Source organism: Lactuca virosa, chromosome 4 (genome assembly GCF_052849685.1).
Source record: "Lactuca virosa cultivar CGN04683 chromosome 4, Lactuca_virosa_CGN04683_v6, whole genome shotgun sequence".
Taxonomy (NCBI): Eukaryota; Viridiplantae; Streptophyta; class Magnoliopsida; order Asterales; family Asteraceae; genus Lactuca; species Lactuca virosa.
In genome coordinates, this window is record NC_136429.1 from 426,154,595 (window position 1) to 426,173,079 (window position 18,485).

The following is an 18,485-nucleotide window of genomic DNA, read 5'->3' on the forward strand; positions in this document are numbered from 1 at the left end:
CCACCAGTAACTCAATCGCAAATCCCGGTACATCTTGGTGGCCCCCGGGTGAATAGAGAAGCGAGATTTATTAGCCTCCTCCAATACAATTTGTCTGACCCCGCCAGACATCGGAACCCAGACCTGACCGCAACGGGTCAATAATCCCCGGCTATCATGCACAAACCGGGTGTTCTCACCCCTAATCCTCTCAAGCTTCCAGTTCTCCTGACGCATACCCTCTTCCTGAGCTTCCCTGATCAAGCTCACAAGTGGAGAATCCATGAATATCCTCATACATGTCATTGGGGTAGAAGATCCAGCTAACTTGCGGCTCAGAGCATCCGCAACCACGTTCGCTTTACCTGGGTTGTAAAGGATCTCATAGTCATAGCCCTTGACTACATCCAACCACCTGCGCTGTCTCATGTTCAGGTTCGGCTGATCCATGATGTGTCTCAGGATCTTGTGGTCCGTGTATATGGTACAACAGGCCCCATAGAGGTAATGTCTCCAAATCTTGAGAGCGAATACCACCGCTCCCAACTCCAAATCATGAGTAGGGTATCTCGTCTCGTGCGACTTCAGCTGCCGCGACGCGTAGGCTATCACCCGTCCTCTCTGCATGAGGACCGCTCCCAGTCCCGCGATGGATGCATCACATAACACTACAAAATCCTCAACTCCCTCCGGGATAGTCAAGACTAGAGCCTCACATAGTCGTTTTCTGAGGGTCTCAAACGCCCTCTGCTGCTCAGGGCCCCATCGGAAATCCACCCCCTACCTCGTCAGACGAGTGAGGGGTACTGCAATCTTGGAGAAATCATGTATGAATCTCTGATAGTACCTTGCCAATCCCAAGAAGCTCCTGAAATCCGAAGGAGACTTTGGAACCTCCCAATGCATAACCGCCTCGATTTTGGCCGGATCGACCAAAATCTCCTCCTGGTTAACGAGGTGCCCAAGGAACTGAACCTCTCGTAACCAAAACTCGCACTTCAAGAACTTGGCATAAAGCCGTTCTCGCCTCAAGACTCCCAATAACTCACGGAGATGCTCCTCGTGCTGCTCTCTGTTCTTGGAGTACACCAAGATATCATCTATGAACACGATGACTGAGCGATCGAGCATCGGTCTGCAGACCCGATTCATCAGATCCATAAATAGTGCCGGCGCATTGGTGAGCCCAAATGGCATCACCACGAACTCGTAATGTCCATAACGAGTCCGAAACGTGGTCTTCTCCACGTCCTCCTCCCTAACCCTGACCTGATGGTACCTAGACCTCAGGTCTATCTTGGAAAACCAAGATGCTCCCTGAAACTGATCAAAAATGTCATCTATCATCGGGAGTGGATAACGGTTCTTCACCGTCAACTTGTTCAACTTCCGGTAGTCAATGCACATCCGGTATGAATCATCCTTCTTCCTGACGAAGAGAATCGGCGTTCCCCACGGAGAACTGCTCGGACGAATGAACTGCTTGCCCAGCAGTTCCTGCAGCTGTGATGACAGCTCCTACATCTCTAGTGGTGCCAATCGGTACGACGCCTTGGCGATAGGGGCCGCACCTGGCACTAGGTCGATCCTAAACTCGACCTGCCTCTCCGGAGGCACTCCGGGAACACGTCAGCAAACTCCCTGACCACTGGAACCTCTGATACTGAAATCTGATCCCTGACCCGCGTATCCACCACATATGCTAGATAACCCGCACACCCGTGCTGAATGTACTGCCGAGCCCTGGCAGCTGAACAAAAACCTGATCCCAATCCGGTGCCCTCGCCATAGGCAATCAGTTCTCCCCCACTTAGGGTTCGAACCACCACTCGCTGACCCTCGCAGTCGATCATGGCACTGAAGCGACTAAGCCAGTCCATACCTACGATCAGACACACATCCCCCATGGGAATCGAAATCAAGTCTATCGGGAAGGATACCCCGAAGATCTCCAACACACATCCCCGATAAACTGAAGAAGCGGAAACCCCGTGTTCGTTGGTGATAGAGGCTCGAAACGGACACTCTAGCTCTCCTACTGGCAAACCGAACTCCCTACTGAATGACTGAGAGACAAACGACCGACTCGCCCCCGAGTTAAATAATACCAAAGTAGGTAAGGAGTTCACTAAAAATGTACCTAATCACAGGCACAAACATATAAGCATAAAACATATATAATCAGTAAGATAAGGGATAGAAACATACCAGCAACCACGTCTGGTGTTGTCCTGGCCTCCTTTGTTGTAAGCTGGAAGGCGCTTCCCTGAGCCCTCGGGGCGCTGCTCTACCCTGACTCCCGTCAGTAATCCTCAGTTTTGCCTGCGCTGGCCTGGCAGCGAGCTGTGGACAGTTGGTCTTTGTCACACCCCCGAATCGGGACGGCGGAAACGTCCGGGGGCGGGTGACTTCATCTTGTAATATCATAACAATTGTATATAAATGAAACATAGCAACCATCATCATCATACATTAACGATATCAACATTCATGTTTTACATCATTGTGTTTGTTTACGAGATACACCCAAAAATAACATAATGTATGATAATTCAAAAATACTACAAATATCCAAATTTCCTTAGTTGTCCACCTGCTTATTGAGTTCCTGAGAATACAAGTCGTTTTGAAAAGCATCAACATAGAATGTTGGTGAGTTCATAAGCATGTTTGTGAGAAAACTTTGTAATAGTTTGTAAAATTCCAGAAAATCCAATATTTTCTTGTAAAAATAGTTTGTAGGTCTCGTTTCAAATCATGTATAAATGCATGTGTTTCTTTGTTTAACTTGTTTGAAAATATAGAGAGAGATTCCCAGAAAATCCTGTATTTTCTTTTATACGATAAATTATGGTCTTAAACCCTAAGACTCGAGTGGTGAAATTAGATGCAAAATAGCCGACGCATAGGTTTGTACTTCGTAACGTGGCTAAAGTATTTGCATTGCGTAAATTTTAGTATATTATTCTTATTCTCTATGTGAGTCGTTACAATCATACTAATATGACGAGAGCGCCTGTCTTGACGTTCTTCAGGCGTCGGTTTCTAAAGATAATTGTCACCCTAGACTGGCCTGTCTATCTGTAGCGAGCAGCTCAGGTGTGGGGTGTCAACCCCGTATAGATCTATACACAATATCCCGCTCTCCCTCCAGGAGACTTTGGTTATAACTACAGGACTTACTATGTACACTAGGTAGGTACGAGTGAAGGAGCATCTCACAAGAGCCTTAACGGAAATTTACACGAATATTGAATTCCATTATTTAACGTTATAAATAATGTTAATAGAGTGTATTTTCGACCTATAAATTATAAGTGACAAAAATAGCCATTTTTACAATAAGTGTCAAAAATAATCCATCTTTATCATTATGGTCCTAAATAGCCCAATTTTACCAAAATTGTCAATAAAGACCCAAATTTTACTAAAATGCCAAAAGTGGCCCAATATTATCTAAAATTTCAATAATGGCCCATTATTACCAAGAATGTCGAAAATGGTCCAATAATACCGAAATTGTCAAAAACGGCCCATTTTACTAAAATAATCATTTAAGGCCCATTTTTACAAAAGTGTTCAAAAATGGCCCATATTTACTAAAAAGCCCATTTTCGGCCCATTTTTACTAAAATGTTAAAAAAATGGCCCGTGTTTGTCTTTATGGCCGAAAATAGCCCATTTTGAGTGGGGTTTACATATTTTCTCATTTTTGCAAGTTTTCTTGCCAAAACTTTGTTTTAGTATGTTCTTGGACATATTTTTGGTTATCTTTAACACAAACCAAGAAAAACCATTTACACCAAGTAACCTATTTCCATTTTTGACAAACACCTAGATAATGAAAACATATAATGAATACTAAGCTCCATCAACTTGAGACTTGTACAAAAATCTCGAGTTTATGGACCTTTAACATGAAATCGCAACATTTCACACACATATCATATAACACAAGCACAAGCAATCAATTATACAAAGATTTACACAAGACTTTGGCTTGTATCCTCCCCAAAAGAAAGAAAAACTCGAAAAGTAGGGGTATGAAGCTCACCTTGGGGCTTTTTCGGTTTTGAAGAGGAAGATGGTGAAGGTTTTCGGCCTTAGCTTGCTTCCTTGAAGAGATTTGTAAAGTTTTGGGGCTCTAGAGAACATATACACGAAAATAGAGTGGTTTGAGGAATGTTCTTAGTATAAGATGGAATAAAACAACTTGAGTGTGATATAAACTTACCAAGTTAATGATCCTTGAAGAGGAACTCTTGATCACACTAGCACACTCACGAAAATTTGGAGGAAAGAATGAGAGAATTTTGGAGATTAGAGGAGAAATGAGGAGTAAGAGGAAATGTTGAAATGTAAATGGTGGGGATGGGGGATGGTTGCGGCCGATGAAGGGGAGAAGAGATGGGAGATCCCTCCTTGATGTATGTTGGACAACATTTTCATTCCTAGTTACACGCTAGATAATAACATAGATGTATGTTGGACAACATTTTCATTCCTAGTTACAGCTAGATAATAACATAGATGTATGTTATGTAAATTTGAGGCGGCACACAAATTTCAATCTCTTCCATTTGTTTTTTTTATTATAAAAATCCGATTGGTTATGGGGGAAGAAAGAAAGAAATTTGGGCTTGGTTTTTGAAGGGTAACCGAGAACCCCTAGGCCCATTAGTGTTTTCGGTTGGCACAAGGTTATTGGGCTCGGTTTGGGCCCAAGAATAGTTTCGGTCCAATAGTAGGCCAAAAGAAATGTATTAGGCCCAATAAGGATTTTTGGTTTAAGTGAGAGAGCCCAATAGAGATCTTTGGCCCATTAGGGCCCAAAGAATGGTCTTTGGCCCAATGAGACTAAATAGAAGACTTTTCGACCCAAAATATTTCCTAATAGAGGCATTCGGCCCATTAAGCTTTGAAATAATTATTCACGACCCAATAAAGCCCAATAAGGGTCTTACGGCCCAAAACTACATCAAATAAGAATTTTCGGCCCAAATATGGGTTCTCGGTCCATATAAAGGTTAACTAGGGCTTTTAGCCTAAGAAGGGCCCAATAAGAAGGTCTTGGTCCATTAAGAGATTTGAACCGAGAAGTCAGGGTTAAGACCCAAAGTTGAGTGGACATAGCTTATTGGATTAGGTTTTGGGCTTACAAGAGGAAGTTTCGACGTGAACCACAATTTTGGACGTATAAACTTGTATAGCACTAAAGTTAATTTATACTATATGTAGTGTCACTTGGTTACACAAAGAAACTATTTGTACATGGATAGAAATTCCTAGCCCTAAAATGCTAGTTGTGACAGTCTTCACGTGACCAACCTGATGACAGTGGTAGCAGATCCTCATATCCTGAACCAGGGCTTGCTGGCAACAATCCCTCGCAAAAGTGCCCTTCCTGGCCGCATTTGTAGCACACGCTACCCGATCTGCAAACCCCAAAGTGACCCTTCCCGCACTTGCCCAACGATGTGATACCTTGCTGGAGTTACAGGAACCAGACCCGACCGCAACGGGTCAATAATCCTCGGCTATCCTGCACAAACCGGGTGTTCTCACCCCTAATCCTCTCAAGCTTCCAGTTCTCCTGACGCATACCCTCTTCCTGAGCTTCCCTGATCAAGCTCACAAGTGGAGAATCCACGGATATCCTCATACATGTCACTGGGGTAGAAGATCCAGCTGACTTGCGGCTCAGAGTATCCGCAACCACGTTCGCTTTACCTGGGTGGTATTCGTGGTTGACCGCCACCACGACATGGTATTCGTGTTAATCCTGTATCTGCCATGTCAGCAAATGGGTCATGATTCTTCCAATTACCACGTCACGGTTATGTGACCACGACGTGGTCGTCATACCTTTGCTTTCTTTATATTGTTTTAGCTCCCGTTTCCTGCTTCCAACTCCTCATACCCTTCCGTTTTGTCCCGAGCAAGTCTTCGCCGCTATAAAACATAATTTAAACATAATAAGTATCTAATGTTCCATATTAAGCATAATTGTAGCTAAAAGTATTAAAAATATGCATTAGACATGTAGTTAATTATGCACACATCATTAACCCTAGCCTCCCTTTGAATTTCTTGGCTCATTTTGGTGTCATTGGTGCATTTTGAAGGAAGAATAAGAAGGTTTTGGTGCAAGGATCAAGCAAAAAACTCATCTCCATCTTTGGAATCACTCTTTAGATCATTTGTAATACTTCAAGACTTGATCTTTTTGGTTCCTTCTTAGTAGATCTTGGTTTGGTTTGCATTTTTAGGTTCATAGTTATGGGTGTAATGGTTCTATGAGATAAAGTTTGCAACTTTATGATTCACCAAGGTCCCTTTAGCATAATACCTTATGGATCTAGAAGATGGTTGAGTTTTTAGAGTATGCATGTGGTTTAGGTCATTTTCCCCATATTTCGACATGCTTGGTGAAGGACATGCATGGGTCATGCATATCCATAAAGTTTTGTTTTTTATGAACCATTAGGGTCCCAGAAAGCTTACTGGAAAGTATGAGCAAATGGCTTAGCGGATTAAGGACTAATCCATTAAGTGGTCCAAATTGCAGTAACCATGACATGGCAAGGAGGGTGCCACGACGTGGCGAAGAAGGGTTTCACGACTATTTCACCAAAATTTTGACATGGTGTAGTGCCTTTAATGAAGGTAGACTAAGGATTTACCTTATATGATTCAGTAGGAGGTGTGTAGCACTCGCTTTCCGACTGTGAGAGCTCGTTAGTTGTCGACTACGTTTGTGAGGCGAGTCTTCTCATTATACTATGTATGATGTTAGTTGTCTTTGTGATACTTGCATGGAAGACCATGATTTAGCCCTAGAAAATTGTATGAAAGACTATGGGGGAGCCCATGGCAATTGCAGGAGTGGTGTAAGACTACAAATTTTTCGTGTAACCTTCACTTGTGATGAAATATGCCCGTTAGTTGAAATAGGTTGTTGCATGAGTGACTGTAAGTCTATGATTTGGCCCATAACATTTCACTTGGGAACTCACTATGGTTATGGTATGTGGTGTTTTGGGAAACTCACTAAGCTTGTAACCTTAGTAGATTTAGATATCTCAAAATACGAAGAACTGCTTCCCAATAAACAATACTCAACGTAAGCTCTGGGTTTAGGAGCTGCATTCGTGTCCGCAGGTCACGCCCACACACAAGTTTGATGAATTTGGCCTAGGAAATCCAAGATTCGCACCTCCTACGCATGGGTAGGAGTTAGAGTAAAATCATATACATAAGCTTGTAAACCTATCATACATTCAAGCTTATAAACTTACTTGAATATGGTCTTTCTACCAATGTGAGACTCATTTCCACACCACCTTACTTGCTAACTTTTATTCTCAAATACCAATCTTTGAGTATTGATATCTTATTCACATATACTCAATTTTGGACATACGATATATCGTTTCAAAGCTCTCACGGAGAACACTAACCCACTTAGAGTTAATTATATTTACAATATATGTATGTATTTATATATGTCCAAAATTAGTAAAATATATAAATATTTATACTAAAATTTCCAACACATTCCACCATATTTTATCGTGTGATATCAATGTTTTAAAAACTGGATTTTTAGTTGAACCGGTCTAGTGACCGGTTCCCGGTTTAACCGGTTCGACCGCTTGGTCAACCAATTCATTTTTTTTAGAATGACAAGTTAATATAAACCTGGGATTGAACCTGCAACTTCCTTGTTAGAAACACTTTGTTAGCCAAGTGGGCTAACCCCAACTTGTTGGTGAACCGGATCAATTGTCGAGCATCGGGCGTAGGAGAAGAAACACACTTGATGGAGTACTTTTGGATCTCTATTTTGCTTCAAATAGGGTGGACTCACTTTAGACGTATTAAGTACTAGAGATGCACACAAAAACCGATTTCACTATTTAAAACTGGATCCAATCCGAAACCGGATTGGGTCAAAACCGGTTTTGACCAAACCGGATCAGATCGGATTTAAAACTGGATTTTCAGTTAGATCGTAATCCTATATTCCAAATCGGATGTGATACCGGATCGTAAACCGGATTCGCTAAAAACCGGATCCAAATCCGCCCCAAATCCGCTTAAAACCCATTAAAATCGGTGTAAACCGGTTTCAAATCGGATTAGAGTCGGATTCGGATTTTGGTTGGAACCGGATCGGATTTTTGATGACGCAAGCAAAACCGGATCAGATTGGATTCGGGTTTTGTGCATCTCTATTAAGTATATAGTCCACATTTTGTAGCCCAAACATTGAAGTCCAACTTCAAATACATCGGTTCGGCCGAGTTTTTTTGTAAAACAGTCTGATTCTTTCCAATCCATAAACAACCGTGTTTTTTGTAAAACAATCCGATTCTTTCCAATCCATAAACAGATATAAAACCGATGCTAATTGGACCGTCCAATTCACCGGTTTTTAGTCCAACCGGTTGGATTTTAAAACATTATATGATTTTCTCATATTCACCCTTTCCCCCTTGATAATATATAAATTTAGAATAATGACTTCCTTGGATCACCCCTATTTTAATACTAGAAAGCAAAATATCAATTTCGCTCGATCTCCAAAATATCCATTTCCATCAATGCAACAGAATTTGTTCAAAAAGGAACACGTACTCGCCACTTCTTTCATCTCAACGTGACACATCGTGAAGCTGGCATCACGTCGACATGGGTTTGCCCCCCCTGCTTCCTCATCATCAATATCTAAATCTCCGGAATTTAGTAATAATGACTTCTAGGTCAACTGATGCAGACCATACCCTTTTGTAGTTTTACTAATTCACTACCATTAACAATTGTTCATCAATCATTTCTTTTGTTGCTCCAAAAACCTCTCTCTCGAGTCTCGATATCCCTCTTCTTCCCGATACCCACTCATTATTGCATAATTTTAACAATTTATTTGATTCAATGCCATTCATATATGCATTGTTTGCATAATTCTTCGATTTGTGTCTGATGGGTAATTGGCAATTTTCTTCGTGGAATTTGAGATCCCTTTTCAATTCTAGGAATTCCGCAGAAACCTCTCAGGTGAGTTTGTGAAGGGTTTTTTCTCTTCTTGTCTACGTGTGAAGAAATGGATTTCTTACCTGATTTCTCCTTCTGGAGTACAATTAGACTTAAGGGTCTTCATAATCTTGTGATTTTAGTTGTAATTACTTACTTACATTGATTATAAGTCTGAATCCTTAGCTTACATATGCGTACTTTACGAGCTGAAAATTACACATTACAGTAGTGGAATCAAGTAGAAATAGTTCAAAATCTAAGCTCCATCTTCAAGCTTGTATAAGTTCACTTAGCTTTAATGCTTGAAAATTTTGATCTTTATGAAGTTAAAGACAATAAAATTTTCCCTCTGAACTACTGAATCATGTGGTTACTTCCTTCTGTTGCTCCAGTAAGAATCATATCTCACTAGTTAAGTGGAAATGTGATAATTGTTATTCCATAATTAGTCATATTCTGATACTCATATTCCCAAATTGATGCTCAAACATTCAATTCAATATATATTGTTATCTATTTATAGCCAATTTTTCCAAATTCAATTCAATAATGGCATTCAAACTATATCATTTCCCACTTCAAGACTGATTTTTTTAAGTTCTATAGAATGCATCAAGCAAGAAGCAAGACATTTCAACCGATAAAGATCCGTTTTATCATCTTTATTCTCCTTTAGTAAATGAAAAGAAGGCTGAGGTACCACTTACCAAAACTATTATATAATACATTCTCTTGATTTTATTCCTAACTTCTTTTTGGGCCTATTTTATAGAGTAGAATGAGAAATGGACAGCTTGGAACTCATACCATGAGATCTCATGGATTTATGGTTGCAAAAACTCACATGCATGATTGGTTGATTCTTCTACTACTTGCAATTCTAATGATTGTTTTAAATTGTATCCATCCGTTTTATCGTTATGTTGGAAAAGATATGATGACAGATCTTAAGTACCCGTTGCAGGATAACACTGTTCCAATTTGGTCAGTTCCCGTAAGTAATCTTTTTATTGTTTAAATCGGTGTTTGGATGTGCATTTACAAATGATTATTGTGAGGTTTGATTCTAAAGAGTGTGGAAGTTTCAGTTCCAATGTGAATTGAGATTCTTCTGGGGCTCTAGGCTGTTATGTCAGCCAGCTAGTGGGCCACTGTGTACCTGATTTACATTTACAGATACTTCCAGGAGACGGTGTAAAACCAAGTTTTCAAAATTATAATCTTATTTCGTTATTGTTGATTAGGTATATGCAATCTTGTTTCCATTGGCTATCTTTTTGGCTTTCTATTTCCGTAGAAGAGATGTCTACGATCTTCATCATGCCACATTAGGTGACTAAAGTCTATTATCATTATTATTTTTTATTTTTAAAAATGATGTCTAAAAGATATTTGAGAAAATGATGACATAAATGGGAAAACCCTATTTTCCTTTCTTTGTCAATTGAAACATTCTATCTACTTTAAGTAAAAAAAGTAACACTCATATATAGCTTACCAGATTAAATCTTGTATACTGTATACACAGGGATTTTATTCTCAGTATTGATAACCGGTGTTATAACGGATGCTATAAAAGACGCGGTTGGGCGACCTCGCCCCGACTTTTTCTGGCGATGTTTTCCAGATGGAAAAGATGTACGTTTTTTTTTTAAAAAAGAAAAATATTTAAATTTCGGTTACTAAAATACAATGATTATTTTCAGTTTTATGATCAATTAGGAAACGTAATATGTCATGGCGATAGCAAAGTTGTAAGAGAAGGCCACAAGAGTTTCCCAAGTGGACATACTTCATGTGAGAGCACCAAATGTCCCTCTATTTATGTAAAAATAAAATCCGTATGTTTTAATTCTAGTCAATAAAATCCTAATAAATTATAATTTTATTACAGGGTCTTTCTCGGGTCTTGGATTTTTGTCGCTATATTTATGTGGAAAAGTAAGAGTGTTTGATAGAAAAGGGCACATTGCAAAACTATGTGTGGTTTTTTTGCCTTTACTTGTTGCATCACTTGTTGGGATTTCTCGTGTGGATGATTATTGGCATCATTGGCAAGACGTATTTGCCGGAGGTCTTATAGGTAAATTCACACCTCTTGACCAAACGTTATTCAACGTCATATCCAAAAACATAAGGGTAAAATAGTCATTTACTTGTTTCAGGTATGACAGTGGCCACATTTTGCTACTTGCAATTTTTCGCACCACCGTATCATGCCGAAGGTATCGTTAAATGTGTTTTTTTTTCTTTTATAACTTTTTATATGTTCCAAATTATTTCAAAGTCTCATAAATTTGTAACAAAATGAAATCGTGAATGGTTATGAAGGTTGGGGACCTTATGCATTTTTTCGGGCTTTAGAGGAGTCTAGACCTACGATTGTTGAAACAAACGTGCTTTGTGAAGAAATTGAAGAATTGGATAATAATCCTGATTTGGGGTTGAATGATCTTGAAATCGGCATTAGGTAGTTTGCTATATTTTGCAATGTTTAGAAATTTAGATTTTTCTTTCATTTTTTTTTTTGCTACAAATTGGTATAGTTATGATTGTTTGTATTGATTTCCACAAGATTTGTTTGGTTTGCAAAGAAATAAGGAGCGTTGATTAATGGTTAAATAGTTAATTGTACAACGATGTACATATATATGATCAAGCTATTTAATCGAATGCCAACTTTAGTTTGTTTGAGTGGACTAGAAAATTGGAAGAAATTCAATATTTTTGTTTTGAGGTTTTTATTATAATACATGGTAAAGAGAAAGGTGATTTATTTAACATTTACATGGTAAAGGATATTCAAGATACTATGGGATGCAATTCTTCCAGGAGACATTGACAAATCAATTTTTTTTTGTCAAATCAATTTTTTTTTTGTCATACGTAGGGTGTTCGTTTTGATGGATCGGTTTGATCCAATCAGGTAAATCCAAATTAATTTTGGTTTTCAAAACGTGAATTCGAATACTCCAAACTAAATTCAAATCCGATCCGAACCAATCAAATTACAATTCGGTTGGATCGGTTTTTACAATTCGGTTTTCAAGAAGCAGAATATTTAAAAATATATATAACATAATATTAATCAACTTTAAAATAAACTAGTGAAGAATCCCCGCTTTGCGGGGTTAGAATAGTAGGATGTCATATTTGAACAAAAAAAGTATTTATCTATGAAAATAGAATGCTACCAGCCACACATTCAATTTGAATGTTCTAAATTCAAATATTTCTAATTGTGTTCATGGTCAGCATGTGTTAACAAACTCTTAACTGTTGTTTTTGAGATTTCTTGGCATGTATAATGCTAAAAAAATATATAAAACAATTCCTGCACTGCATCTTTGAAGTTTAAGAAACAAAGCACGATCTATGTATAACTATAGTCCCAAAATTCTAGCATGTGAAAAGAAAATTGTGCAACACTTGAAGTCGCTCCAAACCCAAGGGTAAAATCGGAAATGTTTTTATACTTCAGCCTTCTCCCGCACACCTATATGTAAGAGAAGATATTACTTCTTCTTGAGCAAGGTAATTCCAAAATTAAAGCCATCCAAAGCCAGTTTTGCAAGCAAATAACTTGATACATGTCAACCTTCCATAAAATTAGGCGATAAAACATACATATTTCCTGTAATCTAAGAGATGTCAACTGAATATATCATTCTTTGCCCACAAATGAATCATACAAATGAAAAAAAAGAGAATAAAAAAAATAGAAGGCCAGTAAAATATGTAAACTGAATCTATCATTCAAACCCGAAAGTAATCTCATAATGCAGCTATAGTTGTGGAACTATGATGATATTGGCCTTTGATTTATATCTATTGTTATTGGGTTTACCTGAACTGCAGTAACAAACAAACAAACATATGTCATGTTAATCGACAGAAACATCACAAAGAAAATCAATAGAATCATAGAATCACATAACCAAATTAGGAAATTATGTTATTTATATATGGGTTTAGTTTGATTATATAGGTATTATTGTCAAACAAACATTAGTGATCTTTCTGATAAGTGTAGGATAAAGTCATAAAACAAAAGATAGAAAGCAGACCCTAGCAGCAAGATTTCTCTTTGCAGGAAAATAATTTGGGAAGGAATCAGAGACTGGTGGTTTTGATTGCACCTCCTTCAAAATTGTAGTTGGATTGAAAAATTTCATTTCATCATCTGATGTGTACCGCATAGCACTCGGGTGAACTATAATAAAACCAAAAAACATTATGAGCAAAGGGTAAATCAGTAAGTGATACAAAGATTGACTTCTTTTTGTTTCCATGTCAAGTTCGTTCCTTAACAATCGCACAAAAAAAAAAAAAAAAAAAAAAAAACTCACAAACTCATTCCCAATCAAACTGTATATGAAAAAATCAGAGAGTTTTCAAGAATTTGAAGAAAAATTTATGCATATTCATACCTAAATTAAATCGAGATGGCTGCAGCTCTTGGATCTTCACCTTCATTAACACCATCCTGTTTCATAAGCTTACATTAGATCCATATATTTCTTTTTATTTCATTTGCATATATATTGTGTGAATTCTGATATAAAAGATTTGGGTTTTAATCTACCTTCATGTTACCATAGGAGATGCAAGAGTATGAGTGTAATCTTCTGATTAGTTTGGATTAAAATAAACAAATTTGGAGTTGTTTATAGTTTTAATGAGCTGATTAATTCTCTGAATATCCACTGGTACTCCAGGGAGAATCAAACAATTTACGATTTAGGTAGTACAAACCTAAGGGGTTTTGTTCGTAACCCTATACCTGTATTAGATCCTCATCGTCAACACCATCATCCTACAAATCCAAATCAAAAGTTAATCTCTTAAAGAAAGATTAAAACAGGGGGGTATACCTGAGCCAGGGTGGCAGGTTCCTTCAGCTGCCCCTTCCTGGCGGCTTCTGGAAGCTGAGCAGCGATCTCACCAGCTATGGAGGTTAACACCTTATCAACCTCTTCTTCAATCTCATCTTCCATGTCATCTGTATCCAATGCAAAATCAACAGCATCATTCACCATTTCTTCAATCACTCATGCTTTGATCATTTCTTTGTTGAATTCTTGCATTGTGACAGCCATTTGTGGAGATTTCATTAGGTCGTTAACAATCTTCATGACTTAAAGCACTTTTTGATAGATGCCCTAATGTTCGAGCAACGGATGCAAAATCCCAACGCTTAGAAATTAATACTGTAATAGGTAATTCGTGATGATAATTGATAAAAGAAAGTAATTATCACATAGCAACACTTTCTTCTAGATGCATTGATATGGAATTTAAAGAGCATAAAAACGAACCGGAAGATGCAAATTCGAGTAGCCGCACTGCCAATTCGACATAAAACTATTAGGGCATGAAGACCATAGAAGAATCAACAAAGACATCGACGGAAGATTCAATCGAACTGGTGGAGGTTGAGGCAGATGCTGTGTCATCGACTCCTGCTTCTGTGGTGGACGTGGACTCGCCGGCGTCACAATCTCTGTATTGGCGGTGGAGGGACTAACTTCAAGGAGGGGTAGAAGATTGACAGTGGACGGAGAAGTACCTTGGTCATGTACTGTGTGGAAGGAGGAAAAAGGAAGAAGTTGTTCAACAACTAAATATGTGTGGGTATCAGATTGTTAGTGTTGGTCTTCACCGACGCCTTGCGTCCTGCCGCCCTTCTCCTCCAATAATATCATCAACTGAATAACAAAATTGAAACGATCTTTAAACAACAACAGACATCGATAATTGAATCGATTAATCCCATAATTGAAATCAACAAAGGACGGTGAAGGAGGTAATATTACGTTGAATCAATTGCAGAGGTAGGGTACATCGTCATCGTCGGAACTTACCGTGTCCCTCTTCGTTCTGTGCAATAGACGCAAGAACAAAGAGGAAATCAAAGATCGAATGAAATCCATGGAGCCAATCAAAACCACCTTCAGAAGGTGTGCGAGACCGGAGATGAAAACGACGTCGGAGGAGGGAAGTATGTGCGAGAACGGAGTGGAAACAGAATCATCGATGACTCAATGTTCCAAAAGAAAAGCGGGCAGAAAAAATCAGATGAAAGGAAAACACTAAAATGAGTAGAATCGAGAAGATATCGATCGGTGGAGGTAGCAAATGTGGATGGAAAGAATTGGTTAAGAAAACGGTGGAACAACACGTATCAATAGCACTCGGTAAAAAGAACCACCGACTGATAAAGAGAAAACAAAAAAAATTAACCCATCACATGTAGTTGTAAATTAGTATATATATATAAATTGTTTGGTAGGAATTAAAATTATGAACAACTATTAAAAAAATTATTATAATTTAATATTTTATAGATAAAAAGCTATTGAAAAGTATACATTGAAGTATTTTATTGGATAATACTTTCTAATCTATTTAAAAATACAATTTAGAAAATTAATAAATAACTAAAAGATGTATATTTGGAACAAATATATATAAATAAACAAATAATCAACTCTTATTCGGTTTTTTTGGACTATTCGTTTTTAATTTTATAAACCGTAACCAATCCGAAATCTAAAATAATAGTTCGGTTTTACTGGAAACTCATCTAAAAATTCAAAAATCCGAACCAAATAGTCCAATCCAAATTGTCCAATTGAACAATTCGGTTTTATGTGAACAACCCTAGTCATACGATGTATTTGTAGAGATAATTGAGAAACATGTTAAAAAAATAGAATATTTGTTATAATCAATTTGATATATCTTTAATGAGTTATTAAATAACATATTGCTCTTATCTAAAAAAATACAAAAAAAAATACGAAAAACCAAGGGGCCCAAAAACCAAATACAATTTAGCAATAGTGTTTTTGTAAAAAGACTAAAGATCAAGGTTATTTTCGTAATTTAACATGAAACCCTAGTTCCCTCTCTTCTTTTATAAGTTATAACTATTCGTTTCAATCTGTTTCGTCGGCCAAGAACCCTAGACGCTCAAAATGAAGTACAACCCACGAGTCACCAGCTCCCGCCGCAAGTGCCGGAAGGCGCACTTCTCCGCTCCATCCAGCGTCCGCCGCGTGCTGATGAGTGCGCCGCTCTCCACCGAACTACGAACCAAGCACAACGTCCGGTCAGTTCCCGTTAGGAAAGACGACGAGGTGCAGGTGGTGCGTGGAACTTACAAAGGCCGTGAAGGTAAGGTGGTTCAGGTCTACCGGCGGAAGTGGGTTATCCATATCGAGAGGATCACCCGTGAGAAAGTTAACGGGCAAACAGTGAACGTAGGAATCAATCCTTCAAAGGTCGTCGTCACCAAGTTGAAGCTTGATAAGGATCGGAAGTCGCTACTTGACCGGAAAGCCAAGGGGCGCGCCGCCGATAAGTCGAAGGGAAAGTTCACAGTCGATGACGTTGCTGCCGGTGCTTCTCTTCAAGAGATCGATTAGGGTTTGCAACATTTTAATTATCTTATTAAATGCTTCTTCAAATTTTGTTTTTCTTTTTTCTATAATGATAAGGATTTTTGGGTGATTACTCTTATGGGTTTTATGAATTTGATCTGTTTAATGCACTTATCCATACTTGATTTACTTAATCTAGTAAGTGGTTAATTTGATTTGAAGCAATTATAGTGTACTCTGTTGTTCCTGGTTATGATTGAGGTCGAATGTTCGAATAATTTTAACATTTTAGAATGTAAGATTGTTCTTATTGAGCTCAAATGGAATCAAAGTGATTACAGATGAAAGATGACTGACCTATTTATGCTTCCATACAAGCATTAGGAACAGAGATATTCATGAATTCTTTGGATGATGAAGTCATGGCTTCTACTTTCCAGAATTGGTTGAAGGTTATCAATTCTAGATTACATCCAGTCCTTTGTGGATGCCTTCAATTAGTTTTGATAGTTTTTGTTTTAATGTTTTTATTAATTTTATATACTTTAAAAACTTACAACTATTTTTTGTCAGATACTACAAAAAAAAATTAACTTCTGGTTCTTAGTTTGAAAAAAATTTAAGCTTAGCTTGTTTTGCCTAAACTTGAGTCAAGCTATTTTTAGGTCGATTTTTAAGTTTAATAGACAAAATGTTTTCTTGATCCATTCTCTTTTGCATCCTTAAGAAATTAATTTTCTTATTTTAATTCAAAGTGTGTATAATTGTGATGGAAGCTTTTTGTATGTAAATGTAAGACAAATTTTCATAAACAATGTTTATGATTTCTAAAAGGTAGCAATTTTGAAATAACATTCAACAAGACTACTTTATACACTACATTACACTAACACTACATGTCCTTGTGATTTCCAAATCAAACACATATCATCATTATGAGCAGCTCCATTAGAAATCCGAGATTAAGTATAAGTAAACGTGAGTAACTCCACCAGAAATCAGAGATTAAGGTGTTGTGGTGTTTGATTTGGAAGTGGTCAAATGTCTTGTCTTTTTTCATGTCTGTTGAAGAAGACGGGGTAGGTTTTTTTTTTTCTTTTTTTTTTTAATTCATACAAAAAGTCTTAATGCAAAAAGATTGTTTTTTAATTAGAACTAGAAAAGAATCCTTGAGTTGTGGCGTTTGTAAAATATGTTGTTGATTTTTTTAGAAGTATGTTTGCTTATGTTAATTAGGTCCGGCGGTATCGTATGCGGGGGAAGACGCATGACTCTTCCCGTACGGCGGAACACCGCACCGTCGGTGCGGGGAATGGTGGTGCGGGAACGGGTGAGGGAACCTTTTGCCACGTTCTCTCTCCTTCGTTGATTTGTGGAAAAGTTTTTTTTTTTTTTTTTTTTTTTGAAGTATCCGTTTTTTAACGGTAAAACATGTTTTTTTACCAACGGCTATATGCATTAAAATTTAATTTTTTTTGTTTTTGTTTTTGTTTTTTTTACCCTTTAAAACATCTATAAATACTCATAACTGTTTACCTTCACTCAACATTCAAACAAACCCTCTACAACCTCTATTTTCTTCAAAAACAAAAATAATAAATGAATCATGACAATCAAACTCCAACCTCCGATAGAAAGAAAAAAAACTTATGTTTCGAGTTTAAGCACCCTACTCGAAACATTTTTGCTATCGATTCATCATCACAAGGTGTTTATCGTCCTCAACTCGATGCTCTTATTCAATCTCCACTACAATTTCAATACCAAAATGATAGACAATATTACCCGGTCCAAGTTCCAAATGTTATTCCGCAATTGTTTTCAAACTTTGTTGTTTTTCCCGATCAACATTTGCCAAATCAACCTCAAATCCAAACCCAAACTCAAACCCAAACCCAACAACAATTCCAACTTGTCGATGAGTTGGATGACTCGGAAGAAGAAGAGATGGTTCCCGAAACTCAACCCACACCACCCCCACAACAACGTAAAGGAAAACAACAAGCGCACAAGGGTGTCGCACAACCGGAAAGACAAAAGCCGACAACATGACTTCCACAAGAAGAGCTAGTTTTGGTAAAA

The 18,485-nt window shown here is 37.8% G+C and overlaps 1 protein-coding gene, 1 long non-coding RNA gene and 1 pseudogene across 9 annotated transcripts; 2 read left to right on the plus strand and 1 right to left on the minus strand.

Annotated features, from left to right (window-relative positions):
• The first annotated feature begins 8,538 nt into the window (after nucleotides 1-8,538).
• On the plus strand, nucleotides 8,539-11,712 carry LOC145109015 (putative lipid phosphate phosphatase 3, chloroplastic). 2 transcript variants are annotated; one of them, XM_079046117.1, is made up of 9 exons: nucleotides 8,539-9,039; nucleotides 9,625-9,714; nucleotides 9,796-10,012; nucleotides 10,263-10,350; nucleotides 10,547-10,656; nucleotides 10,725-10,815; nucleotides 10,913-11,101; nucleotides 11,184-11,243; nucleotides 11,350-11,712. In XM_079046117.1, the coding sequence occupies exons 2-9, from the start codon at nucleotides 9,698-9,700 to the stop codon at nucleotides 11,490-11,492; spliced, it is 915 nt and encodes a 304-aa protein (XP_078902243.1). In that variant the 5' UTR covers nucleotides 8,539-9,039; nucleotides 9,625-9,697; the 3' UTR covers nucleotides 11,493-11,712. The 2 variants fall into 2 exon arrangements, with proteins under 2 accessions (XP_078902243.1, XP_078902242.1); XM_079046116.1 differs by having other exon boundaries at nucleotides 8,540-9,039; nucleotides 9,791-10,012.
• A 510-nt stretch (nucleotides 11,713-12,222) lies between these two features.
• On the minus strand, nucleotides 12,223-15,228 carry LOC145109016 (uncharacterized). Of its 7 annotated transcripts, XR_013708702.1 has the most exons (7): nucleotides 14,835-15,226; nucleotides 14,337-14,726; nucleotides 13,893-14,180; nucleotides 13,802-13,834; nucleotides 13,449-13,504; nucleotides 13,086-13,231; nucleotides 12,585-12,870 (listed from the first exon to the last, which is right to left on the minus strand). It is a non-coding gene; the product is annotated as an uncharacterized LOC145109016 (long non-coding RNA). The 7 variants fall into 7 exon arrangements; XR_013708701.1 differs by having other exon boundaries at nucleotides 13,893-14,726; nucleotides 14,835-15,228; XR_013708707.1 differs by lacking the exon at nucleotides 13,802-13,834 and having other exon boundaries at nucleotides 13,449-13,801; nucleotides 13,893-14,726; nucleotides 14,835-15,225.
• Nucleotides 15,229-15,946: 718 nt separating this feature from the next.
• Nucleotides 15,947-16,536, plus strand: LOC145109017 (large ribosomal subunit protein uL24z pseudogene; annotated as a pseudogene).
• Nucleotides 16,537-18,485: the final 1,949 nt, after the last annotated feature.

Excerpts from the sequence above, each read along its gene's own strand:
- LOC145109015 (XM_079046116.1), top strand. The coding sequence starts at position 8,965 with ATGGGTAATTGGCAATTTTCTTCGTGGAATTTGAGATCCCTTTTCAAT. Across the intron at positions 10,816-10,912 it reads CCCAAGTGGACATACTTCAT|GGTCTTTCTCGGGTCTTGGA; the intron begins GTGAGAGCACCA and ends ATTTTATTACAG. Across the intron at positions 11,102-11,183 it reads ATTTGCCGGAGGTCTTATAG|GTATGACAGTGGCCACATTT; the intron begins GTAAATTCACAC and ends TACTTGTTTCAG.